The sequence below is a fragment of the Hippopotamus amphibius genome, chromosome 9 (assembly GCF_030028045.1).
Source record: "Hippopotamus amphibius kiboko isolate mHipAmp2 chromosome 9, mHipAmp2.hap2, whole genome shotgun sequence".
NCBI lineage: Eukaryota > Metazoa > Chordata > Mammalia > Artiodactyla > Hippopotamidae > Hippopotamus > Hippopotamus amphibius.
The window spans coordinates 75,250,174-75,277,804 of NC_080194.1; the positions used below are offsets into that span (position 1 = coordinate 75,250,174).

Consider the following 27,631-nt stretch of genomic DNA (forward strand, 5'->3'; position numbering starts at 1 on the left):
TCAGCCCATGTAGTGGCGCCGGCCCAGGTAGGGTGTTTCCGTGAACTGTATCACTGAACCCGCCATCTTCTCCTCAAAGACAATGACCTGGGGGAGACAGCCGGCCTGTCTCAGAGCCCGATCAGGGGCCCACTCAGAAGGGGCTGGCCGGAACTGCTGTCCTCTCCTGCCCACCAAGGGCCCCTGGGGACATGCCGTAACACAGGGAGGGCAGGGATGAGAAGGGGTCCCCGGAAAAGGGCTCCCACCTGGTTGAGGCCTTGGTCCAACCAGGCACCTGGGAGGTAGAGGGTCTCCTGGGGCCCAATGTTCCAGTAGCGTCCAAGGTTTTGGAGGTTGATGAATACAACCCCCTTCTCCCAGCCCTTTAAGCAGAGGAGGAGAGGTGTCAGTCGACCACATAAACCACCAAACGTAGAGTCACATAGGAGGCAGAGGCGCAGACAGGCCGTGAGCTCTCCTCTCAGCTTCCCCGGGCCCAACACAGACGCTTTCCGTAATGGGCGGGGAGCTCAAGCTCCCGTTCCCTCTAGCGCAGAACTCCCGGCAGGGCACCCGGGCTCAGGCTGGACCTCGGAGCCTGGACCTGAGAAGCCTACCAGGTGGTCCCTCTGCTCTGACCCCTCCCCCCACCCAGGGAGGCCAAGGCACATGCGGTGTGGGGGCTCCAGGAGGCCAAGCACCAGGCTGGGGCCCAAGGAGGGGGCCCAGAGTCCTGGCAGGGGGGGCGACAAACCTCCAGCTTCACAAAGGTGTCGCAGGGGGAGAGGGGGACCACCAGGGGCCCCATGAAGAAAGCAGGGAACACAGGCACGCTAGGGACAGGGTTCCACTTGTCTTCACTGAACCTACGGGCAGGACAGAAGACGAGAGGGAGGGGGCGCCTTCTCAGGTCCTCCCCGTCCTGCATCTGGTTCCAAAGCCCCCAAGCCCCCACCCTGTTAACCGGCACAGCAGTGGCGGCTGCGGGGTGGGGGTGGGGGGAGCCTCTGTGGGCTCCAGGGTCTCAGGCAGTGGCGGGGGAGGGGCTGAGGCTTGGGCAGCCCCGGGCCTCCCGGCCCCTCTGCAGGCCAGCCAGCTGCTCCCACGCTGCGCCAGGCAGGACCCACCTCTGAAAGAAGCTCTTATTCATATCCAGGCTGTAGATTTTGAATTTTTTCAGGGGAGACGCGTTCAGATAGATATTTCCAATTAAACCTGTGGGAAGGAGGCAGGGACCCTGAGCGAGGCCAACGGTGGGGGGACAGCTGACCGGCCAGCCGGGCACACACGGAACGTTTCTGGAAAGTTCAAGAAAGGATTCCTGCCGAAGGGCCAGCACCCCAAGGGGGCTCTTCGTGTGCATAAAACCTTCCCCTGCGGCCCCAAAGCCACGAGAGCAAGTGACAGTGGTGCCTGCCAGGTCCTACGGTCCGCAGAGGCGGCGCCTGAGGGCCATGTCAGCCTCTGGCCCCTCGGGGGGGGCTCCCTTTCGGGAGCTGAGAATTCCAAAACCATGAAAGGAGGCCAAAAGGACACGTGACCAGGAGGTCACAGCGGCTCCAGCCTAGCTTCAAGGTCTGTCCTGTGGGGTCCCAGAAGAAACAGACCTAGTAACTTAGCCAGAAATCTTCTACACGAGCTAGCAATAAAAGTTGTTCTTTTTTTTTTTAAGTATTTAAACCATGAGCACACGGCACCGTGGCCGGGGCACCCAAGGCTAAGGCACTGCACACACTGGAGTAACAACTTCTCGGTGCCTCGGGGCAGGACCTGCTGGGTGTCCTGTGTCCTCCCGGTCACGGAGCTGCTGAGTCACCAGAGAGGGAACTCAGACAGGCTGGTGGTGTTTGGGGGCTGCAGACCCTCCTGAACTGCAGGTGCAGGTGTGGGGGGTGCACGGCCCTGGAGAGGAGGTCTGTGACTTGTGAACGCTGAACGCTTCCAGAGGACAGGCCTGCACAGAGAGCGTCCAGGGCACACCCTGGGCAGGGCCTGCGACCAGGGCCGGGCTGCCGTCCCCTCTGCCCCAAGGAGGACAGAGGAAGCGAGGGCGGCTGGCACCGTGAGCTCCTTAGCGAAGAAGCTGAGACCCAGGGAAGAACCTAGGGGGTCTCAGGGAAGGGGAAACACAGTGACCCTTCTGGAGAGGGCCAACCCCAGGACCCAGGAAGTTCCCAGGGCTGGGCCACATCACTTCCCCAAGGTGACAAGGGCAAACAGCCATGAGAGCTAGGAGGCCCCTGGGCTTCCTCCAGAGTAGGGTTTATTGTCCAAGTTTCCATCTCAGAACTTATATAAAGCCACCCACATTTTGACAGATAAGAAGAAAGAAGCAAGTTCAAGCAGAGAAGAGAGCCTGGTGGGATATTCCCAGCAGGGTGGGTCACCAAAAGCGTCTTGTTTATGTACATCCTATGTCCGCCTCCCCACCACAAATGAGACCGATGGGTTTCCAAGATGGATCAGAATGGAAATTCAGTGTGAAGAACCAAGAAGGCATGGGTCCTATGCCACCTCCCTCCAACGGGCCTCCAGGACCCCACCTCCATCCAAGCAGCCTCTAGGACCCACCTCCCTGCAATGGCCTCCAAGACTCCACCTCCCTCCAAGGGGCCTCCAGCACCCCACCTCCCTCCCAGGGGCCTCCAGGACCCACCTCCCTCCCAGGGGCCTCCAGGACCCCACCTCCCTCCCAGGGGCCTCCAGGACCCCACCTCCCTCCCAGGGGCCTCCAGGACCCCACCTCCCTCCAAGGGGCCTCCAGGACCCCACCTCCCTCCCAGGGGCCTCCAGGACCCACCTCCCTCCAAGGGACCTCCAGGACCCCACCTCCCTCCAAGGGGCCTCCAGGACCCCACCTCCCTCCAAGGGGCCTCCAGGACCCCACCTCCCTCCAAGGGGCCTCCAGGACCCCACCTCCCTCCAAGGGGCCTCCAGGACCCCACCTCCCTCCAAGGGGCCTCCAGGACCCCACCTCCCTCCAAGAGGCCTCCAGGACCCCACCTCCCTCCAAGGGGCCTCCATGGCCCCCCTCCTCACCATGGGCCCCCATGGCCCCACCTATGGCATCAGCCTCCATGACCTGCAAGCACTGCTATGGAGAAGGGACAGCACTCCCCACTGGTGACCTCAGGCACATGCTGTGACCCACCTTTGCGCTGGTCGTCAATGTTAGTGCCATAGTTGACGCGCCCGCGATTCTCCACCAAGATCCTCAGTGTTGTGAACCCCTGCTGGGAGCACAGAGGGCACTGACGACGCCTGATTCCTGACCACTGGGTCACAGCTGCCCCTCAGCTTTCTCTGTGGAGCGCCAGTTCTCCCTAAACTCTGAGGACGGGACGGGTGTCCCCGCTGGTCAGAGAGCCAGGCCGGCCCCCAGCTCTGGGGCTGAGCAGCCCCCTTGTCCAGGCCTCCCCGCAAGCCTTCCACCACACCTGCCCAGGAGGCAGCTGGCGCCAGCCCCCCACCCCCGGGACAAACCTGGACCATGGGGATGACAATCTTCTTCCTCTTATAGTCCAGGAAGCCTATGGAGACCGTGTTCACAAACACCTGCCAAAGAAGCAGACGAGACCCACCTGTGCGGGCAGGCAGAGGCATGGGGGTCCCTGAAGAGCAGACAGAGGTGATGGTGTAGGGGCTGGGGAGGAAACAAAGGCCCTGGGTTCCAGTGGACGGCATGGCCGGCCGTGATGGGCCATCTCTGCACATGGGTGCCCCACACGAGAGCTTCAGGGGAGGGGTCCGGTGTGCGGTGGGTCACAGCAGTTCAAAGGGTTGCCCCTACCTGTCCCCGGTCCCGCGCATAGGCACTGAGGACACCAGACGAGGTGATGGTGGTCTCGTAGAGCGTGTACCCGAAGGACTGCCCGTTCCCCCCGTTTATCGGGAGGTTCTCCATGTTGACTGGCTTCTCTGAGGTGACCGGCTGCACAGACAAGAGACAGGAGGCAGAGGCTCAGCAAAGAGAGGTGGCCTCACCTTCTGGGGGAGCGGGGAGCTGGCGTCCTCCATCGGGGTCAGCTCGCGGGGGGCAGAGGCTGGAGGGGTTGGGGGGACGTTTTTTCTACTTGACTTCTGTTACACAATCAAGTTCCACAATCCTGATTTTGATTTCTCATCACAGTCTGCAAGGCTCTCCAGGGTCTTGGGGGCGGGGACAGAGAGCACGTGATAAGGATAGACAGAAGGCTGTGTGCACGGCCTCAGGGCTTTGTAACCAGCATGGTTTCTGCACCAGAGCAGCCCTGAATCCACACCAGGAGGTGTGCCCTGTTCTTGGCGGGGGAGGGGGGGAGTCCGGTCTCTGGCCTCCTCTCTCCCCACTGTGTTACCAGCTCCTCCGTGGAGACTTGGTTTTCTCTTCCTCCGGGACAGCCCAAGTCCCGACCGCAGCACTCACCCCGTCCAGGTAGGGCAGGGCATCCCACAGGGACAGGTATAAACTTGGCATTACTGGCGTATATGCCATCTTGGGAAGAAGGTCAGGCAGGGCAGGAAGAGAGGCCCCTGCAAAACAAGCAGACAGCAGGCCCATCCCAAAAGGACCCCAACAGTCACGGCACCTCCCCCCTCCCCCCACCCCGGCTCCTGCCCAAGCCCAGCAGAACAGGCCACTCCCAGCCACACCGAGACTCCCGCCAGGAAGGCGAGCCGGGGGGCAGGTGGGCAGGGGCTTGCTCACACCCTCAGGAACCTTGACACCTATGAGAAGGTGAAGCCAGCAAGACCCCAACTCGGATGAGAAGAGTCGCTCAGACTTGCCTGTCCTTGTGTAGCATGTCCCTGCACACGAGTCACCTGGGGCTGAGGTGGGAGTGGGGGAGGAAGCAGGTCTCCTGGGGTCTCGGAGCAACAGCCAGGGCCCAGCTGGGCCTGTGCCCACGTGTACAGGTACCTGAGATGGAGCCGAAGAACTCCCGGAGCCCCATGTACTTGGCGGTGTAGTCCCCGGCCTCCGTCAGCACCGCATCATAGTCTGCAAGATACCAGCTGTGTCACAGGCCTCAGGCTCCAGGACAGCATCATGGAGGCAAACAGAAGGGAGGAACTGGCAGGGGGCAGGGTCCTCGCCCCAGCAATGTGGGAGGCCAAAAACTTGATGTGAGCCATCAGTCAAAACACCACACGCCCTAAACACCACCAAACGCCCCCCAACTGCTCAGAGCCTACATTCCGGGGGGGGCCAGGGTCACCCCATCCCAAGGCCCTGAGGAGGAGGAGGGGCTGCCCCCACCTGAGGGCCTTTCCCCCAGGCCTGGGCCCCCTCCCTTCCCTAGCTGGCATCCAAAGGCCTGGGCACGTCAGCTGGCTTGTCTCCTATGGCCCTGAAAGCTTAAACGTGACCGTCCAGACAACACCTCACCTTCACATTAGAGGTGCCAGCCGCTGTCCCCAAGGGACGCCCCAGGAGAGCCCAGGCACGGACGTTGGGCGCCACGTCGGGGGTACTTGCCGTAGCTGGTGACGTCAGACGTGTAGTCCTCGAAGTGCATGGCTCCGTTGATGAAGCCAAAGTTGGTGCCCCCGTGGAACATGTACAGGTTGATGGACGAGCCAGCGTCGATGATGGCGGACACAGTTTTCAAAACCTCTGTGGGAGGAGGAGGGCGTGCAGAGCTGGCACCCGGGGTGCTGTGAGCCCGGGCCCCCCTCAGAGTCCCCCGCACCTCTCTGTCCTTCGGCCTCCCTGAACCTAACCTCTGTCCGTGGGGAAAGGCTGGGAGCCTGGCCCCAGAGCCTGGCTTCCAGCTGCTTTCCAGTCCCGGGCTAGCCTGCCCCGAGTACAGGCTGCAGCCCAGGCAGCCCCCACCCCCCCAGCGCCCGCCTGCCCGCTGGGCTTCTCCCATGAGGTCCACTGAGTAAGACCTAATGAGAGGCATGGTTCTGACCACCTCCCTGCCCCACCTGGACTGGAGAATGAGCCCACGACACTGACAGTAACAGCAGAGGAGCAACACAGATGGTTAATAAATATCTATATGTATTTAAAACCCAGCATCGGTCAAATACGAGAACCAGGACCTATCCAACGGTAAACGATGACATTATGTAACGCTCGGTGTCGATGAATCTGTGGGGAATGGGCATCTCATTTAACAGTGGAGGGAAGTCGGTCCTCTTCCCAGAAGGCAGTTTAGTAAACACAGATCACACCCGCATTAAGGACGGGTCCACACACACAGACCCTGGAAACACCCAGGTCTCCATCCGTAAGAGATCGTGGGTAAGTCACCAGCCCCATGAGGTTCTCTGCATATTCTCTCACCAGGGGTGGGATCCACACCGCACAGGGCAGGGAGCTGGGCTTCTGTGTCGCTCACCGGCACAGGCAGCTGGAGAAGCAGACACACCCGCACCTGCCCACACCTGCCCGTACCTCTGCCTGCATGGGCACCCAGGGCTGCAGGCAGAGGGACAGAGGGTGTCTGCGCTACACCCATCGAAATGTCTGCCCTGGGCTCCTGGGTTTTTATGTCTTCTTACATGTCCTGTGTTGGCTCGATGTTTTTGACTGCCATGCGTTACTGCAGAGCAGTTACAAAGACACCCCGAAGCTGTGTCTGACCCCTCACTCCCCCTTCAAGACACACGGCTCTGGACTCTCAGAGCCGACTACACACGCAGAGACTCCTGGAGCCTCGCGCTCTCAGCTATTTCACATCAATCAGCAGCTTATCTGGAACATTCCTGCTTCTGAGGTCAGCACACACGCTGGAAGGGGTCCCACACAGCACCCACCTGAGGAATCCAGGATGTTGTGGGGGCCGCCCCAGGAGTCAAACCAGCCCGTCCAGTACTCCATCACCATCTTGGGCCGAAGGCCCTGCGCACCACAAAGTGAGAAGTCAGCCGGCACCTCCGTCCTCCTAACCCTTCCCTGGCTGCACACCTGGCCCTCTAAGGCCACTGCCAGCAGAGCACAGGGGAGTCCCCAGCGGACCTGCACCGGCTCATCCTCCACATGCAGCCGCCACACGGCAGGGGGCTGGTGGAGCTACGGAAGTGGACACAGCAGACCCGGGGCCTCAACGTGGTGCCAGTGCTGTGAGCGGTGCTGGCGGGGAAACTGGGGACGCACCTAAGGTGAGCCTACGCAAGAACGTGGTACCTGACTTGCAGTCCCGACATCAGCTTGCTGATCAAGCCAAGCCCTGTGTGTCCTCTCCGGGGCAGAAGGATATTCTATGGGGGAAACCCCGTGTCTGAGAGGTACGCAATGGACACAGACCCTAACTGCTGCGTGCCTCCAGCCAGAAGAGTCAGGGTGCTGTGGGGCGGCCCCTCTCCTAGGTCTAGCTTGGCTTCAATAGAAGTCTGCAAAACTGGACCGGAAGATGCGGGTGCTCCAGCTGCCAAAGTGCAGACTCTGAAGCCCAGCCTCCCGCCCCAGCCAGGATGCTCGAGGGTCTAGTACTGCTTCAGCATCCTGACATCGCACAGGATAGCCCCGAGGAGGCAGCGGTCGTGTCCGGGCCCAGCTCTTCTCTGCCAAGTGCGCAGACGCAGCGGGGGAGGTGCCAGCCCAAAGCTGGCCCCACAGCTTCCACGCCACAGAGCCTTCCTCTCTCCCTGAGCACCTCCTGTGACTGTCGGCCTGGCGTCCAGGGCCACTGCACCCAGAGTGTCACCATCCCATGCGGGGGGCGGCAGATTCACGGTCTGTTGAGCAGAAGGTCCCAACCACGCCACAGGAGAGGCCAAAGAAGTCACAACAGTTTTCTAGCAAGGCCTGGGGCTTGGTTTTCTTAGGGCCACCTACCTCATGAGGGGACACTAGTACCACGTTTGGGTCAATAAAGAGGGTCACTAAGTCACACAGGTCAGTGCTGGGAGGGGCCCATCTGAGGGCCAGGGCCGGGCTGTCCACTCCTGGCCCAGGTCACGTGGCTCAGGGCTGGCTCTGCACCCGCTGTGCTACACACCCTGACCTGCCACCGCCAGGGGCCACCGTACAGGAATCTGTGTCCTCAACTGTAAAATGACCACACAGCGGCCAGTCATGAGGCTACTGGAACAATCACACAAGACGAGGCACCTGGAGCCCTCAGCACACGCTGCCCAGCCCTGGGAAGCGCCCAGAGACACCCGCATCCAGACTCCCGTCCTTGGACACAGACCAGGCTGGTGAGGTACAGCCGGACACCCCAAGTAAAGTGGGGCGGGGCTACCACTGACCACCCAAAGGGGCCTCTGATCTGAACAGGGACGGATCCATGGCCCCTTCCTGGAGGAAAACCCCTGGCTGAGCAGCGGGCAAGAGGCCAGTGGCCGAGGGTGCTGGGCACAGGCCGGCCAGCCTCGGGCCACCTCTCAGCAACGAGGCTGCAGGCACCTGTGGGGAACACGGGAGTCCTGGGGGCTCCCCAAACGTCACCCGTTTGAACCTCAAAGGGCCCTACAAGTAGTGCCATCACGATCCCCACTTCACAGAAGCGGGAAGAGAAGCTGAGGGTCACAGTACCATCCTTGTCCTAGACAACTTCAATGACAACCCTACTTAGATCCTGGACAACTGTGTACCCAACATGTCTCTTCCCAAGAAAGTCAAAACTCCCCGAGGGCAGAGACCCTGTGGTCTCAGACCCACATCCAGCAAGCGCAGTACAGGGCATGGGAAGGAGGGAGGGGGCTGGGCCGGTCCCACCTGCGTGCTGTCTCCCCTGATCTGCACAGGGACCCCCATTCTGCCGCCTCCCGGGCACCCCCTGCCTGTTCCTCTGAACGGCTTCACACGGTGGCTCTCAGCCCTGGGGGCTTCACACTGTCCCGGGGGCCTCCTGCGGCTGAGCCTCCGGACACCATCCCTGCTCTGAACTAGTAGAAGTTGGAATGGAGGCCACCCTAGCAGCCCCACCAGCGTCTGTTCACAGGGGCGGGAGAGCGGGGAGGGGGGCAAACCCTCCACCAGCCCTGTGGGGTGCAGGCCTCAGGGCAGCAACCAAGCCCTGTACATAACACGGGGTGAGGGCGGCCTCCGTGCTGTCAGTGGGCCACCTCGGCTGGATGAGCTCTCCCCTTAGGAGCAAGGAGAAATCAACAGAAACAGGATTTCACTGTAAATTCTTACCAGCCGGATGGATGCTGAGATAACATTCTGAAGCTCCTCCCTCCTCTGGCCTGATGGACCAGGCCCCCCGTCTGGCTGATGACAACCGTCTTTCTGGGCCCAGAGCGGCCTGATAGGTGAAGGAAGGGGAAGCATCTCTCCTCTCAATCCACAGGGACCAAACTGAGCATGTCTGGGGCTAGTGGAGTCTACAAAACTCTAGTCAAGAGGCCTCTGTGAGCACACCTGCCTAGACCTTCAAAAAGGGCCCCCTTCTCAAGGGGCTGGAAACCACCTCCATGCACCAGCTGACACAGCGGTCCCTGAGAGCCACTGCCACACCGCTTCCCTCGCCAGGGGCAGGCCACACGGGTGCAGGGGTGGGCTGTGCCGTGGGGAAGGGGGGCCGAGAGCTGCAAGGCAGAGCCCAGAGGCTCCCCTGCAGCTCAGCTCCCAACGCCGAGGCTCAGCTCAGCTCCTGACTTACCTGGACACTCAGCAGGAAGACGGTTAACAACTCCACCTCTTTCTGTGACTGTAAGTTGATGGTGGCCAGCACTGCAGGTGGGAAGGGAAACAGACAACAGATATCACCCCAAAGCCCGGAGGGCTCTGAATTCTCCTGGCCATTCTCAGCTCACCTGCAAATAAACTAATCCTGACACTGTCTCCCACGTCCAACCAGGGTATAGTTCCTCTGACACCAGGAGATTTAGCTGGTGCATCTTAGAAATTCCACCACTCAGCACAGACCTTACAGAGATCCACTCACTAAGCATCCATGCTTGATTTATGTAATTTTTACAACCAGAGTGTGCATTTCTGTCCATTAATCCTTTGCAGGAGCTCAGAGTCTGATCTTTACTTTGCACCTCCAGCCTCCAGCGCTGGGTGACACTCTATGTGAAGACTCTCCTTTTACGTCTTAGATGATGGCTAGTTTTCTGTTCCACCCAAGTGATGTTTTCAATGGCTTTCCACCAGGGAAAAGTACACCCGAGAAAGATGTGCTGTTTGGCCCATGGCCATGGACATGCCTGACTCCAGAGCAGAAGCTGGTTTTGAGGCTCCCTGCCTGCTTCCTGTACCTGGATGGAGGGTTTCACATGCCCTGGCCTGAGCTCTGCTGGGCCCAGGAAGGCGGGAGGGGCACTGGGCCACCCAGCCACCTCAACGCTCTCCTGTCAGACACGAGCCCTCATCAGCAGTGAGTAAAGACCAACAACAGCTGGAGCTCCGGCATGCTAAACAACCTGCCTCAAGGTCACTGCGTGGTGAGCAGGTCCACCCAGTGCAGGTAAGACCCACATCCAGACACTCCTCACCTAAAATGGAGACCCCTGAAGACAGGGGGCCAGTCTGAACTGACCTGGCAGAAACCTCGGAGCCCCCTGCACCTGCTCCCATCCCCCACGACACCCCACAAATACAGATGAAGGATGAGGAGGTGGCAGCCACGCAGAGCAAGAACAGGGCAGGAGACACAGAGTTCAGGAGCCTGGAAAGGGGCAGGCGACCCGTAACCAGCCTGTGAGAGTGGAGGTGACGACCCACCCCAGCCCAAGCACCCCACCTCCCGCGGCCCCTGCCTCATGCCCCCCTCCAGCCTCCTCCCCAACCCCGTCCCCAGCCCTCCAGGAAAGCCTGAAGGACGAGGACAGTCTGGGAAGTGGTTCCTGTCCCCCCTTCCTGCCCCCAGATACCCACCATGACAGCCCAAAGGGCTCCCCTCCGGGGTCACTTAATCCCGCGAAAGGCAGCCCCTCCAAGCCCCACACCTGGTTTCCCACAGTGCGGAGCCCCGGTCACAGCCATTAGCAAGTATGCTGTGAGAAAAGAAATGTATTCAAGAAAAACAGGATGCAGGAAATAGGACTGAGAGAAGAAAGTTGAGGAAGTGGCCCAGAAAGTAGAAGGAAAAGGCGAAGAGAGAAAAGCTCAAGAGCTACGCAGCTCAAAGGATCAACACACACGTCAGACCCACAAATGACCAAACCAGGGAAGAGACGGGACAGTACGGCAGGGAAGGGCCACCATGAGGACCACACCGTCCAAGTCAGATGACCCACAGGAAGGCTGCGAAGGAGTGAGTCCCACAGACACCCTGAACCCAAATCTCAACACAGGACGAGTTCACCCTCCGGCAGCAACGGTGGATCAAAGAAAGTGATGGCACAACTGCTTCAAAGTCCCAGGACATGGGACTCCAGGGGACCCGAGGCCACCATCAGGCCGGGGACAGTGGGACACAGCTGCCACTTGGACTGGATCAGAATCCGACACGCGGAGGCGTCTGAAAACACCGTGATGGGGGTTTGGAAGCTGTTGGTAAAGCGTTTAAGAGAGACGGGGAGGGGGAGGGACAGAAAATAACTTAAAAGAAAAGGAAAACCAATGCAATAATTATTGATACGCTGGAAATGAGCTGACCACAGACACTGTCCAGAACACCGGACGCACTGCCCAGCTCACATGAGGGATGTTTACGTGTCGAAATGAAGCCCTGAGCATTGCGTCCATCAGGGCCGGGGGGCAGCTGCCCCCAGGAAAGCCACGGCGCGAGGGCTGCGGGAGAGAACTGACTCCTTAACTGGAACAAGGACTTTATAAGTACAGACTTCTTGTGCATGTTATTTAGAATCACAGAGGAAGAGCCAGAGGGAAAGTTAAACAGCTCAAAATGGTCACTTCTGGGCAGGGGAGGCAGAGGCTACACTGTGTTATTCTAAAGCATTTCTAAGATTTTACTTTCACACCTTGTGAAAGCCTTACTTTAATCACATTTTAACTAACAGAAAAAAATCAATCCAGGTGGCAGGTGCGGGCCAGGGGCCAGGGTAGGAGCGAAAGGCAGGGCCTGTGGTGGACGGGCCATGGGGACCAGCAGCCCAGGAGACAGAGAAACCTGCGTTCGCCTGCCAAGGCCGCCTCTGCGGATGCCAGCGGCTAAAACGTGCTTCCGCCTCCAGAGGGTTCCGCCCCCAGGACTCTCAGCCCCACAGCCCCTCCCAGGCCCCGACCCGACCCAAAGCCGGCGGGGGAGCCGTGGAAGCCACTACGGGGACACAGCGCCACCGTGTGGACACAACGAGAAACTCTTCAGGAGGTGGTCAGGACCAAGCTGCCCGAGGTTGAGGTTGAAGAAACTGCCCTGGACGCCCAGTGACAAGAAAAGAGACCAAAGGTACCATCAGACGGGTCAGAGGCAATGAGCAAAACAATTTAAATGTGTCACACGGAGGTCACTGCGACCCTGAAAAGGGCGGAGAGATCATCACAGGACCTGAGAAGGCAGGAAAGGGGCCCGGCAGCCAGTGAGCGTGGTCGTGGGGACAGTGGTTACAAGGGGAGGGGCAGAGAGAGACGGCTCCGCAGGAATGGGCTGGGGGCTTCTCAGGAGGACACTGCTACACACACATGTGCGGGCGGAAAGGACCCAGTGCAGGGAAATCGGGTGACGTGGGCAGGGCAGGGGGCGAAAGCGCTTCGCTCTAGGTGAGAGCGGCTGGCCCGGAATGCGAGCCAGGCAGGGTGTCCACAGTGGCAGGGAGAGAGGCGGAGTGAGGGGTGCAGGGACGTGGGGAAGAGAGATGCATGTTCACCTGTGGGCACCGCTGCCCAGCCAACCGGCCACCACTGTGGGGCTGCACGGCCCTGGTCAGGACTTGGGTGAGCCGTCCCCACAGGACACCTGGCCCTTGGTCCACTCAGCCCTCTTTGTAGGGCCTTGTCCGATGCCCACCCTGCCACCCTGTGTCCTGCCGCGTGCAGGCCCCTGACTGGCCCCAGTGCTCAGAGAGTCGGCTGTGCAAGCCCATCTGTCATGGCCCCTCCCACTCAGAGGCCCCAAGCTTTGGGGCCCAGCCCCACACACACAGGAGAACGGCCAACACACAGAGACTCCACTGTGGCTCAGGCCATCTGGGAACACAGCCAGGCCAGGGTGCCGCCCCCATCCCCCATCCCCATCCCGTCCCCACCCCCTGCCCTTGTCCCCACGCACAGCCTCCAGGCAGGTACCTCCATCCACCATCCCCTTGATCAGGCCGTCCTTGTTATCTGAGGTCAAGAGCAGCTCCACAATTCCCCGGTCCTCCAAGGCCTGTGGGAGAGTCAGACAAGTCAGCCTGTCGTTCCTCAAACCTCCCGCCACGCCACACACTGAATTCCCAATGCAGGGCAGGCTGCTGGGCTCTGAGCGACCTAGGCAGCTGCCGTGGTGGTTCTGGATGGACAGCATGTTAGAGCTGCCCAGCAAGGCCCCCAGGGCAGCCCAGCCCTCCCTGAGCTGGGCCCCGCTGCAGGCAGCGGCACGCCCGGGGAGAAGGGGAGGGGCGCCTGGGACGGTGCACATCACAGGATGAGGCCGCGGCAGCAGCGCACACAGTGCCGGGGCCGGCTGGCGTCCTTCCCCTTGGAACAGCGGCCGTGGCTCAGGAGCACTGACTGCCACGAGGGCCCCCCTGCAACACCTTGTGTGGACCATCCTGGTCAGCCTCATCCCTGACACTTCACTGCAGAGTGAGAAGCCTCAGAGACAAGGACTTCAGCATCCAGAGCTGATGGGCAGGTGTGCACCTGAGCCGGTCCATCCCCACTGGGGGCTCCGCGTGGAGCCTGGGGCCTGCAGATGAGAAACCCCAGCAAGGGTGGCTTCCGACACCTTTCCCCCAGGTGTGATTACAAGACTGCTTATTTCAACCAAACTCCTTTGGTTGGGAGTGTCTGTCAGGACTGAGCTCTCCTCATCCAGCTTCAGGAACACCACCCTCCCCAGAGACAGCCTCACCCCTACACAGAGGGCTTCAGGGTGGCGGGGGGAGGCGCAGAGTAAGAACCTGTACACCATCTACAGGGACTGAAGGAGTCCCCAGATGGACATGACGCTGCCCGTGACAGCAGAAGGGATGCCGCCCAGGATACCAGGTGCCAGAAGAGCTCTAATTAAATTAAGTCACTGAGGCCACTTAACGCTCCCTCGCCTCACATGGGGGCCGACCCTTCCAAGAACAAAACACCAGTGCCACTGATTCCATCACGGTCCTGTTTACTGACTGCTCACTGGATGCTGGAACAGCACCGTGCCTGCGACCTTACTACACACACAATTTGGAGAGGCAAATCCTCTTGCTAGCCCCACTGCACAGAAGAGGAAGTAGGGAATTTAGAAAATTAATGCATTTGTTCCAGGTCTCAGCTACCAAGTGATAGGAACCCGCTCTGAGCAGGGGCCTGTTCTTTTCTCAAGTGTCACTCTGGCCCTGCCCTTCCCTGCTCTGCCATGCATTCAATCAGGGGCTCCCAGCCACCTACACTGTGGAATCAGATGTCTAAGCTCCACCCCAGAGACCCTTAGTTAATGGGATGGCATACGGCCTGGGCACAGTGAGTTTAAACAATTCCCCAGATGAAGCCAACGTGCAGGGGAAAGTGGGGCTGCTGCTTTACGTGCTGGAGCGAGAGCAGCACACCCCCCACCCCACCCCCGGGAAGGCCTCCAACCATCACCCTCAATCAAGGCAGTTCCGTCACTCTTAGCCCCCACAACACCGTGTGTACTGCAATCCCCATTAAACTCAGCCAACAGAGGACAAACAAGTGAGGCCCCTATTGAAATAAAGGTCTGCAGAAAGGATTCACCAATTAATAAATGATGCTGGGTGAGGTCAAACCCACACATCACACCAGAGCCCATAATAAAGCCCACAGAAAGAATACAAAGAGGTGACCCAAGCTGACTCTTACCTTCTTGACGTAAGGCATGTAGGCGGGGTCTTTGTTGTAGGAACCATACTCATTCTCCACCTGCACGGCAATGATGGGTCCTCCATGCTTGTACTGGGAAAACAGAGAATCATTACTGCCAATTATAGCAAAACATCTTTTTTGAAAGTGCAAGTCTCAAAAGGTTTTGTATGTAACTGACTGACGTCAGTAAGACAGGGAGTAGGCCCTTGTTCCCCTAAGGAAACATCAAACAAACGGGCCCTTGTTCCCCTAAGGAAACATCAAACAAACAACTGCACACTGGCTAAAGTAACTTCACAGGAGCTCTGGAAACCAGTCACACGTTTCAGAAAACAAGCAAATGACCAATCAAGAAAAAGACATATTCAAAATGGTAGGACATCCCATGGTTTGGCTCACGTTTGTCCCACCCCTCCCTGGCATAATATGGTGCAGTCAGAAGGACACAGCCCCATTTCCAGTTCCCTCCCTCAGGACAGAAGGAGCAAGATGGCACTTGTTTGCAATGTTCTGGGCTGTCTGTGGGCTCCCCAGTGGACTAGTTTCTGTCTGACTTGGAGATCAGACAGAAAATGTTGGCATAGTTTGGACCTCAGGCTGGAAGCTGCAGAAGGCAATGATGGGTCACAGCATGTAAACAATTCAGGGGGACTACAGTTCCATGGATGCCTGGGGGCAAGGGATTACAGGCAGAGGAATATGATAAAACATCTAAGGTCACAAGAAGAAGCCAGCAAGAGACTCTTTGAGAAATCAAGATGTAAAAGCAGCTGGGGGGGAATTAAAAAAAAAAATAAACACACACCATAGGCCAGACAGGACACATGCCAAGAAAATATCTGGAAGATCTTAAGCCTACATCCCAGGCTGATCTCAAGCCTCAGGAGCCCACTAAATAGTAAAGGTGTCCCCAGAAGCCTACAAACACTGGGAGAGGGGACTGTTTTTATAAATGCCCAATGTTCACCCCAAAAACACAAGACATGCAAAGAAACAGGAAAATGTAGCTCATTCGAAGGAACAAAATAAATCTCTAGAAACAGTCTCTAAAGAAACTAGCAACAGTCTCTAAAGAAACATACACACTAAACTTACTAAATAAAGATTTTAAAACAACTGTCCTAAATATGCTCAAAGCCTCAAGAAAACCATGGACAGAAATCAGGAAAAGGACATACGGACAAAGTGAGAATGTCCATAAAGAGATAGAAACAATAAAAAAAGAACTAAACAGAAACTTTGGAGCTGAAAAGCACATTATCTAAATAGAAAAATTCACCCTAGGAGTTCAACAGCAGGTTCAGACAGGCAGAAGAAAGAGTGTGCAAACTTGATGACAGGTCATTTTGAATTACTGAGTCAGGAGCAAAAAGAGAAAAGAATGAAGAAAAGTGATCAGAGCCTGAGAGACTTATGCAAATCAGTAAACAGACAAATATACTCATTACAGGAACCCCAAAAGGAGAAGAAAGATTATTTGAAGAAATAATGGAGGAGACACAGACAAACAAATCCAAGAAGCTTCCATTAACTCCAAGTAGCATTAAACCAGAGACCCACAGCAATACATATTATCAAACTCTCAGAAGACAAAGACAAAGAGAGATTCCTAAAAGGAGCAAGAGAAAAACAACTTGACATGTACAAAGGATCCCCAACCTTGCAGGACATTTGGTCCTCTCCAAAACATCCATAAGACATTCAGTCCATAAGATATTTTGGTTCATGCCAAAAGGTCCTTGAAATCTGGTTCTATCCAAAATGTCCATGAGCATATTTGGTCCATGCCAAATGGTTTTGGACAGGACCAAACATCAAAGACCTTTTAACATGGACTGAATGTGTTATGAACATTTTAGACAGGACTAAATATCTAACCATCCCCATTAAGACTATCAGCAGACACCTCATCAGAAATCTTGCAGGACTGAGGCAGTGGGGCACTACATTCAAAGCACTAAAGGAAAAAAACTATCAACTGAAAATTCTATATCAAGAAAAACTGTTCTTCAAAAATAAGGGCGAAATTAAGACATTCTCAGACAAATAAAAGCTGAGGGAATTCATTACCACTAGACTTGCCTTACAAGAAACACTATACAGAGTTCCTCAAGTTGAAATGAAAGGATGCTAGATGAGAACCCAAAGTCAAATGAGAATATAAAGTTCTCTGGTAAAGGTAAATATGTGAAAAATGTAAAAATCAGTGTTATTGTAATTTTAGCTTATAATGCCACTGCTTATTTTTTACAGGATTTAAAAGACAAGTACATAAAAATAATTATGAATCTATATCAATTGTACACAATATATAAAAATATAATTTGTGACAGCAATAATATAAAGGGAGCAGAGCTGTAAAAACAGAATTTTGTTTGTGACTGAAGTTGGTATCAATATAAAATAGAATGTCATAACTTTAGGACAGAGTATATAATCCCCATGGTAACCATAGCCAAAATATCTGTAGAATATACACAAAAGGAAATGAAAAGGGAATCAAAACTTGTCATTAAAGACATCAACTAAATACAAAGGAAGGCAGTAATGGAGGAGATGAGGGAGAAAAAGCTGTAAGACATACAGAAAACAAATAACAAAACAACAAAAGTAAGTGCTTTCCTATCAGTAACTACTTTAAATGTAAATGGATTAAACTCCCCAAGCAAAAGACAGATTTTTCAGAACGGATTAAAAAAACAATACCTAACTATATGCTGTCTATGAGACACTCATGTTAGATCGAATGACATACATAGGTTGAAAGTGAAAGAATGGAAAAAGATATTCTGTGTGAATAGTAACCAAAAGAGAGCAGGGATGAACTAACATAAACAAAATAGACTGTAAGTCAAAAACTGTTAGAAGAGACAAAGAAGAACATTATATAATATACACAAGGGTACATATATAGATAGAGATATACACTCATAGTCACACAATGATAAAAGGGTCAATTTAGAAGATATAATAATTATAAATATATATGTACCAAACACCAGAGCTCCAAAGTAAATATTGAATAGAATTAAAGGGAGGAAAGCAGCTCTATAAAAACAGTAGAAGACTTCAATACTGCATTTTCAATAGATAGAACAGCCAGGCAGAAGATCAATAAGGACACAGAAGACTTGAACAGCACTACAGACCAGCTGAACCTAAAGTATACACAGAACACTACCGAACAACAGCACAATACACATTTTTTTTTCAAATACACATGGAACTCCCTCCAGGATAAACCATATGTTAGGCCACAAAACACTTCTAATAAATTTTAAGACTGAAATCATATAAAGTATCTTTTCCAATCAGAATAAGATGAAACTAGAACCCAACGACAAAAAGGAAACTGGAAAATTCACAAGTATGTCAATAAACAATCAGTGGCTCAAACAAGAAATCCCAAGAAAATTAGAAAATATCTTGAGAGACTTCTCTGATCATCCAGTGGTTAAGACTTCACTTTCCAATGCATGGGGTGCAGGTTTGATCCCTGGTCAGGGAGCTAAGATCCCACATGCCACGCACCCAAAAAACCAAAACATAGAAGCGATATTGTAACAAATTCAATAAAGACTAAAAAATCATCCACATCAAAGAAATCTTTAAAAAAAAAAACGAAAAGAAAATATCCTGAGACAAATTAAAATAAAACACAACATAACAAACTTATGGGATGCAACAAAAGTGGTACTCAGAGAGAAATTTATAACTGCAAACACATTAAAAAGAAGAAATCTCAAGTCAACAACCTAATTTTTTACCTTAAAAAACTAGAAAAGGAGAAACAAATTAAACTCAAAAGTAGCAGAAGGAAGGAAATAATAAATATGAGAGCAAAGAAAAAATAGAGACTAGAAAAATAATAGAAAAAAAATCAACAAAACCAAGAGTTGATTCTTTGAAGAGACCAACAAAATTGACAAACCTTTAGTCAGATTAAGAAAAGACTCAAATAGAAAGACATAACACGCTAGGACTGAATTGTGAAAAAAGAAAAATCTGAAAAGATCTATAACTAGTGAGGAGATTGACACCAATCCTTCTCAAATTCTTCCAAAAACTTTGAAAAAAGGGAACACCTCCAAACTCATTCTATGAGGCCAGTATTACCAAAGCCAGAAAAAGAGCTGACAAGGAAAGAAAACTACAGACCAATATCCCTAACGAATATTGATGCAAAAATCTTAAGTATAATACTAAAAAAAGATTATACACCATGAATGAGTGGGATTTATTACTGAATGCAAGGATGGTTCAATGAAAATCAATATTACACACCACATTAATGAAATGAAGGTAAATAAACATGATCATCTCAATTGATATTGAAAAAGCATTTCAAAAATTCAACATGCTTTCATAAAACAAATGCTCAACATATTAGTAATACAAGGAAACTATCTCACCATAAAAAATGGTTATATATGAACAGCCCACAACCAACTTCATACTCTTTGAAAGCTTTTCCTCTAAGATTAAGACCAAGACAAGGATTCTGGCCTTTACCACTTCTATTCAACATGGTATTGAAAGCTTCAGGGCAATTAGGCAAAAAAACAAGAGAGAGAAATGTCATCCAAATTGGAAAGTACAAAGTAAAATTATCTCTGTTTGCAGACAATATGATTTTATGTGTAGAAAATCATAAAGATTACACACTCATATACACACACACACAAATCTATTAGTTCTAATAAACAAATTCAGCAAACCTGCAGGATACAAAAATCAATGCACAAAAAATTCAATTTTTTCTATACACTACCAACAAACAATTCTACTTACAATAGCATCAGAAAGATTTAAATACTTAGGAATAAATATAATCAAGGAGGCAAAATACCTATACACTGAAAACTACAAAATGATGCCAAAAGAAATTAGACACCAATAAATGGAAAGACATCCTGTGTTCATACACTGAAAGACAATATTGTTAAGATGTCAATACTATCCAAAGTGATCTACAAATTCAATGTAATTCCTATCAAAACTCCAATGTTTCTGAACAAACAGAAAAAGCCATCTTAAAATCCACATGGAATCTCAAGAGACCCTGAATAGCCAAAACAATGTTGGGGGGAAAAAAGGAGTTAGAGGTCTCACACATCCTGATTTCAAAACTTAGTACACAGCTATGGTAACAAAACAGTGTGGTACTGGCCTCAAGACAAACATATGGACAAAAGGACTAGAATAGGGAGCCCAGAAATAAACTCTCACATGTATAGTCAAGTGATGTTCCCCATTCAGTGGGGAAAGGACAGTCATCTTTTCAACAAATGGTGGTGAGAAAACTGGATATCCATATGCAAAAAACGAAGCTGGACCCTTACCTTAAACCATCTACAAAACTTAACTCAAGGGAGATCATAAAGCTAAACGTAAGAGCTAACACTATCAAACTCTTAGAAGAAAACATAAAGGAGAAGCTTCACGACATTGGATTTGGCAATGATTTCTGGGATGTGGAACCAAAAGCACAGGCAAGAAAAGGAAAAACAAAATACGTTCGACTTAACATTAAAAACTTCTGTGCATGGAAGGATGCAATTAACAAGGGTGAAAGGGCAACCCTCAGAATAGGAGGAAATACTTGCAAATCATACATCTGATAAAATACTAACAGATACTGAAGATATATAGAATGCCTACAACAACAAAAATAAACAACCCAATTAAAAAATGGACAAAGACTCTGAACAGATATTTCTCCAAAGAAGATATATAAATGGCCAGTAAGCACATTAAAAAATACTCAACATCACTAATTTCTAGGGAATTCAAATGAAAACCAAAACGAGATACCACCTTACACCCATTAGGATGGCCAGGTTGTCAAGAAACTGGAATTTTGTGGATTGCCCATGAGAATGTAAAATGGTGTGCTGTGGAAAACATATAGCTGTTCCTCAAAAACTTAAACACAAAATAACCGTATAATCCAGCAATACCACTTCTGGGTATACATTCAAATGAAGTGAAAACAGACTCAGATATCCATACAACCATGTTTAGAGCAGCTTTATTCACAATAAGCAAAAACACCTAAGTGTCCACTGATTAATGAACAAATAAAGCAAAACAGAATATACATGCAATGGAATCTTATTCAGCCTTAAAAAGGAAAGAAATTCTGACACACGCTACAACATGGATAAGCCCTGAAGACACTGCACTCAGTGAAATAAGCCAGTAACCAAAAGACCAATACCATATGGTTCTACTTAGATGAGGTCCCTAGAGTGGTCAAATTCACAGAGATAGAAAGCAGAATGGTGGGTGCCAGGGGCTACGGAGAAGGGAGAATGGGAGTTCGTGTTTAACGGGGACACTTTCAGTCCTGGAAGTGACAGTGGTGACGGCTACACATCAATGTGAGTGCACTTAATGCCACTGAACTGGAAACTTAAAAATGGTTAAAATGGTAAATCTTATGTGTACGTAACCATAATAAAAAAATAAAATAATTATACCCAGAAAAAAAATTTAATGAGTTAGGCATGCCCTTTCCATGCTTGAGAATGCTTCTGGGCCATATTCCTGGCACAGTCACCCCTACCGCCCCCACCCCCCAATGTACTACAATTCACTGAATCATTTCCATAATCCCGTCTTCCTTGCAAGAATCTAGGCTAATAATTTTCCTAGCTTCTTGCTTCTTTCATGATCGGTGTTGCCAAGATTTATTAAATAAAAATACAAGACACCCAGTTTTAGTACTTGAATTTACCATGAATAATTATCAAATAAGCAATGAATTTTTTTATAAATTTATTTAGTTAGTTATTGACTGCATTGGGTCTTTGTTGCTGCACACAGGCTTTCTGTAGTTCTGGTGAGTGGGGGCTACTCTTCTGTTGTGGTGTGCAGACTTCTCATTGCGGTAGCTTTCCTTGTTGCAGAGCACAGGCTCTAGGCGCCTGGGCTTCAGTAGCTGTGGCACGTGGGCTCCATAGTTGTGGCTCACAGGCTTAGTTGCTCCACGGCTTGTGGGATCTTCCTGGCCCAGAGATCAAATCTGTGTTCCCTGCATTGGCAGGTGGATTCTTAACCACTGTGCCACCAGGGAAGTCCCAAATAAGCAATGCATTTTTTTAATGTATGTCCCATGCAATATTTAGGACCTACGTATACTTAAAAAAATTATTCCTTATCTGAAATTCACATTTAACTGGGTATCCTGTGTTTTATTTGCCTACCCTACAAATGACTAACAGTTCCTTTGATCTATGTGTGCTGTGAATATCCCAAACCACTGACTCAAAGCAATTTCTACTGATGAACTAATTTTTCACTGATGTACTAATTTCTGTGTCATACTTCTTGTTCTTACAAAAGCAATTGAGTTAATTATTCCCATTCCTGCTTTTTCATTGCTTCTAATTATTAGATGCCAAGTTAAGATACTTTCTCCCTAAAAGTCATTTTAAGACATTATGTTTTGAATAATAGACGTGTAACATGCAGCACCTTCCTGGTAGCAGAAGGATGCACCTTGGAAAGTCATCAGTGGTAACTTTATAATGACAAGAAGTCCTGCCATCTCATAGGCAAGGGCCTATCCACACAAGCTCCTCTCTAGCAGAACTGGACCACTGCGCTGTTGGGACACAGATGGATGGGTATTCCAGTTACCAAGGCAACCGTGCCAGCAATGCCCGCATCTCACCTAAGGCAACATTGCACTACACAGACGTCTGCAAAGATGACCATTCAAGGCCCTCCAACTGCACGTCCCAGGCAGTGGGGAAGAAGGTGTCCTGTGTGGAAAGGGCTGTGAGCCCTGGTCTAAGAGCCTGATCTGGACTCTACCACCAGTGGGAGGACGGGGAGGGCAAAGAAGGGTCTGCTCGCTTTTACCTGGAGTGGCACCACCCTGACCATCAGGTGGTCAAAATAAAGGTCCACTGCTTCGGTGAAGCCCTTGTAAGTTGTTCTCAGCCTCATGTCGGGGTCTTGGAGTAACCAGCTTGAATGAAAAGGGGAGGGGTGATTAGTTTTACTGTCCAGGGATTTGCCCTGGGTAGGGTGACAGGTGAAAGGAAGCAGCTTCAGAGAGCCCAGGCATGAGTGTGGAGACCATTCTCTCCCCACGTCCACTCCGCCAGGACTCGGGCAGACACGGGCATGGGTTGGGCCCCTCTTCCCACAGAGGACACAAGCACCGGTGGCCATTCTAGTTCCAATTCATGGCTACGGTCTGGCTGCCAGTCAGAGGGAGAAAAGCTTTTCATTGAATCCATGGCCCATTTTCCAAACATTTATACAATCTCATCACAAAGAGGTGAAGAGAAAAGGGTCAGAAATCACTGGGACCGGAGGACACAGGTGCCACCTTCCAGGGTCACCCAGAAAAAGAAGCCTGAACTTGCAGCTGAGCGGCTAGCCCTGGCCTCCCCACTCTGGTCCAGCTGCTCCCCATTTCCATCATCCTCATTGGTATTCAGAGCTCAGCTCAGGGGAGGAGCTGGAGACAAAGAAGATTAATCCCTCCTGCAACCTGTCTGTAATGATAACACTTGCCAGGTAAACACGGAGGAGCGTGACTTCCAGAACTACAGCCAAGGTATTTTCCCTTCTCATTCGAAATTCTGAGAAACATTTACATTTTCTTACAAAAGGCCCTGATGCTTCCCTCATCTTGATCTGGAAGAAGTGAATGGGGTCAGAAAACTATCAATTTCTGTCAGGTAACCGTGGACGAGGAGAGAGCAGTCTCCTCTGCTCTAACACCTCACTTCCATCTCACGTGGAAAGCTCTAGTTTCTCATCCCCACTGGGATTCTGCCTTTTTCCAGGGCTCCCAGGCCGGCCTCCTGGGGATGCCCATCCACTAGCCCATCCTCCACAAACCAGGACCTTAGTGGACAGGTGGGTGCAGGGAGGTCTGAGCTGCTTCTGAGCTCAGACTTAATCCCGTCCTCCTCCTGGGCCTGAGCCCGGGGACATCGCTGACACACGGGTTTCTAATCCGCAGGGGTGGCCGCTATGTGAGCCTTGTTGGTGGCCCCTCGCCAAGCTATAACAGCCCAGTGACAGAGGAGGGGTCCTGGGCAGTAAGTCAGTGGAAGCGGCCTGCCTGAGCCCAGGGAGGGCCCGGGTTGCTCTGGAGATGAGAGCAAGTGAGGCCAGCCCCGAAGAGGAGGCGGCCAACGGGACCACCTCCTTCCCTCTGGGGCAATGGGGGCCAGTGGAGAGGAAGCCAACAGCTGAAACTGGGAGGACAGAACCCCCTCCCCATCAACAGAAAACCGTTCTGATGGACACTAGTGGTAATAACAACAAGGACAAGGGTTGGTCGTGGTGCCAGGTGACCCCGCCCGACTACTGACCTGACCACAGACCAGATACTGACACCTCCGCCCAGAGACCACATCCCCAGGTAATTCATTAGGGCCTGAGACCTAAAGATGAAAGATAAAACTAAAACAACTTGTTTCTCTTCTACCTGATGAAAATGCTTTCACTTTTAAAAAATGCTTGGTAACATCCCTAAGAAACAGAAGGGCAAGTGTGACTTTTCCCATTTTTCCGAAAACGAGACCCGTCCGGAGCAGACGTGACCTGACAGAGGGCTGGCCCCACAGCAGAGGCCTGAGGACATGAGGGCCAGCCTCACGCCTGCCACGCAGAAGCCACACGGAGTTTGATGAGGACAGTAACTGTGACATCATTTACAATGATGCCCTTTCGGTGCCACTTATCCTGAAAAGGAACTTCAGCACAGCATGAAAAATATACATTACAGCAAAATTAATACACATTAACAGCAAAATTAAACCTACATTGGTGCTTAGCGTTTTGCACAAGCACACAAGACAACTTCAGCCACAGCTGAGGCCCCCGGCCCCACTCACCTGGGCAGGCCCCCGAGGTCAATCTCACTGCAGATGTAGGGGCCCGGACGCAGGATCACCCACAGCCCAACCTCTGCCGCCAACAGGACGAAGGCCCTGGGGGGTCAATGTCACCAACTCTCAGGCCTTGGAGCCAAGGAGGGGATAGCCCAGCACCACCACAAGGCAGAGCTGCCGCCCCCTCCCCTCACCCGTCCTCCCCTCCCCCCAGGGGCTGGGGGTGCTGAGGGCAGGACGCGGCCCCCCAGCAGAGCAGGGAATGCCCACCCCGGGTCACAGCAGAGGACCCCAGCCTAGGACGTCTGCCCAGCCCCTCTGGGGGCACAAGGAAGAAGGGCCTCACACAGGGCACAGGGGTTCTGACTGGGAGACTGACCCCGACCACCCCCAGCCCCAGCAGTGGCGGGACCACCCTGCAGAGAAGGGCCCACCCAGGGGACAGGGCCCCCCTGTGCTGCAGCGAACAGGTCTGGGCTCAGGGGAGGCAGGCCGGGGCTCCCGGGAGTAACGGGATCACAGCTGGAGAATGTGCGGGTCCTGAGAACAGGCTGCAGACCCCAGTCTCCCTCTGTTCTCAAAGCAGAGCCCACATGCCCCTGTGGTTCCCATTCACCCTGAGGAGCTCCCACCCCCACCCCAGCCCTGGGCCGGGTCGCAGAAGCAGCAGCAGCACCTACTCCAGGTCCAGGTTCCCAGAGAAGTCGAATTTGCCTCTTTCTGGCTCGTGGAGGTTCCACGGAACATAGCTGTGGTAGAAAAGATAATGACAGGCATGAGCTCTCTACTTATTCCACTTTGTCTTCCAAATTAGCACCACCATCCCTAAAACTCCTCACGATGGTTGAAGATGTGTTTCTTAGGTACGTTGTCTTAGTGGCATCAGGGCTGGAACCAAGAACAAACTGAAGAGACTTGGGACCTCGGGGAAGCCAGAGCAAGTCCTCTCCCTGGGATAAGGGAGAGAAGGTCCAGGAGATCAGGGAGACCCCCCCCTTTCCCTCTCCCTCCCCATCATCCTCTTTCTTCATCAGAGAAAAAGTAACTTCATCATAGGAAAATCAGTTAAAAGTGAGACAGGCTGGGACCTGGGCCCTTTGCTGCAGTGCTTGCACCTGGACAAACGTCTCCTCGAGCAACAAAGAGACTATAAGGGACTAAAAACAACTGCAAGGCGGGCAAATTATCAACAACACCATACAAAAAGGCCACAAACCACCTGCCAATTCTGAGGTGCCAGAAGCAAAAGCAGGGTCCTGTGCACATTCCCTGCACATAGCACCACCAAGGGGGTGGACAGACCACCTAAGCCCCCCAAGCCCGGACCCATGGCTCCACCCTCGCTGCATTTAAGGGACCAGCCTGGCCCCTCAGGGAGCATCAGGGGCACCTGTGCCACAGCACGAGTCCCAGTGAAGCCTTCCCTGAACTTCTTGTCTGGCCTCTGATCAACTTCCATTGATTAAAGAGTCCAAGAACCCTGGTTGGTAACGAAAGCAGAGTAAGAAGAAACCCTATCATCAGTCCCATTTTTAATGAAGCATCCAGAATGCCAAACCTTGTAACAGAAGGAGGTTCTTACTCTAAAGAGAAAATAAGGAAATGAAGCAAGTTCTTTAAGGGGCCCAACTGAGAGTCACGTGTGATAACTAATGCCAGCTGCCCCTCTCCTGGACCCCACCAACCCTGGCTTCCAGCTCAGACTCAAGAGATTATACAGATTATCCTGCTCTTATAAGGCAAAACGCTCACCTTGCAATATTCCCACAAGCTTCAGGAGCCCTATAACATGAGGATATACCCTAAGGATCAGAACTTACACATGCAAATAAATAGATCCCATTAGGTAATCTTCCTGGAAAATTACATACTTTGTTCAACTATGCTGTCATAGCTCAGAACACCCACAACTCTTTCCAGAGTTGTCTTCAAAGCCAGTTCATACACCACTAAGAAAATCCATGGCCTTGATTTGTAATCACACGTTTTTGTCTGAAATTTTAATAACCTAGTCTGATCACCCACTTTATTTCATAGACTTGGATCGAATATCCACTGGTATCCTGAAAAATAAATCCACAAAACAATCAAGATTTTTCCCCACTGAACACATTTTTAACTGATGCATACGTCACTGCTGTGCTGAGTGACCACCACGTGCTGACCCTGCACTTGCTCTAAGATGGAAGCCACAGCTTGTGAAGACGGTTCCAGAAAGGAAGGCTGCACACCGCACCGGCCATGCTGGAGAAGTCTACACGCACCTGCTGTACAGATGCGGGCAGAGAGCTGCTTAAAAGACTCCTTGTGATCATTCAACCACCTGCTACACGGACAGTGGCCTCCCTCACTGGATTCCTTCGTACAAGCAACACACCTTTTGCCCCCAGATCCATATCCTGATCCCACCTCCTCAGCCCCCGGATGGAGTGTGGCTGGGAGGCTGCCCCACTCAGACCCACGCCGGGGCTGGGCTCCTGCTAACCTTTCCCCACAAAGCTCAGTCCAAAGATGCTGCTCCAGGCTGCTCACGGGGAGGGCCAGGCAGGGCTCACCCTCCCGACACGACAGAGATGCCCGGATGCAAGGCCCAGGAGCCCTACTTGGTGACAAGGTGTGGTGGCCTGGGGAGGGCACTCACGTGGTTAAGGTGTTCAGGCCACACGCCTTCATTTTCAGCAGCCGGTCCCTCCAGTACTCCCGGGGCACCCGGAAATAGTGCACGGAGCCTCCGAAGATCCAGAACGCCGAGTCCTCCAGCATGAAGTTCTGGCCTTTGGCCTGCAGCCCCAAGCGCCGGTGCCTCAGCCACGACGGGGTCAGCCTGCGCCAGTTCACCCTGCAGGGAGCACAGGCAGCCTCGACACCATCCGCGACACTATCCCCACTAGCCTGCGCCTCAGGTGGACACCTCAGAGCCAGGCTTCCCGCCTCCTCCTCCAGCCCCCAGCATCCCTTCCCCAGCGGGCCCGTGCCGGGTGGTCAG

General features: G+C 52.5%; 1 protein-coding gene across 1 annotated transcript; it reads right to left on the minus strand.

The window, feature by feature from the left end:
• Positions 1-27,423, minus strand: LOC130860910 (beta-galactosidase-1-like protein 2). The gene is made up of 18 exons (XM_057749448.1): positions 27,287-27,423; positions 25,326-25,394; positions 24,649-24,744; positions 22,652-22,760; positions 14,780-14,872; positions 13,055-13,136; positions 9,522-9,592; positions 6,727-6,811; positions 5,441-5,578; positions 4,883-4,963; positions 4,388-4,494; positions 3,773-3,913; positions 3,466-3,537; positions 3,134-3,212; positions 1,110-1,197; positions 737-848; positions 249-365; positions 1-87 (listed from the first exon to the last, which is right to left on the minus strand). The coding sequence occupies exons 1-18, from the start codon at positions 27,406-27,408 to the stop codon at positions 1-3; spliced, it is 1,749 nt and encodes a 582-aa protein (XP_057605431.1). The 5' UTR covers positions 27,409-27,423.
• Between the last annotated feature and the right edge of the window lie 208 nt (positions 27,424-27,631).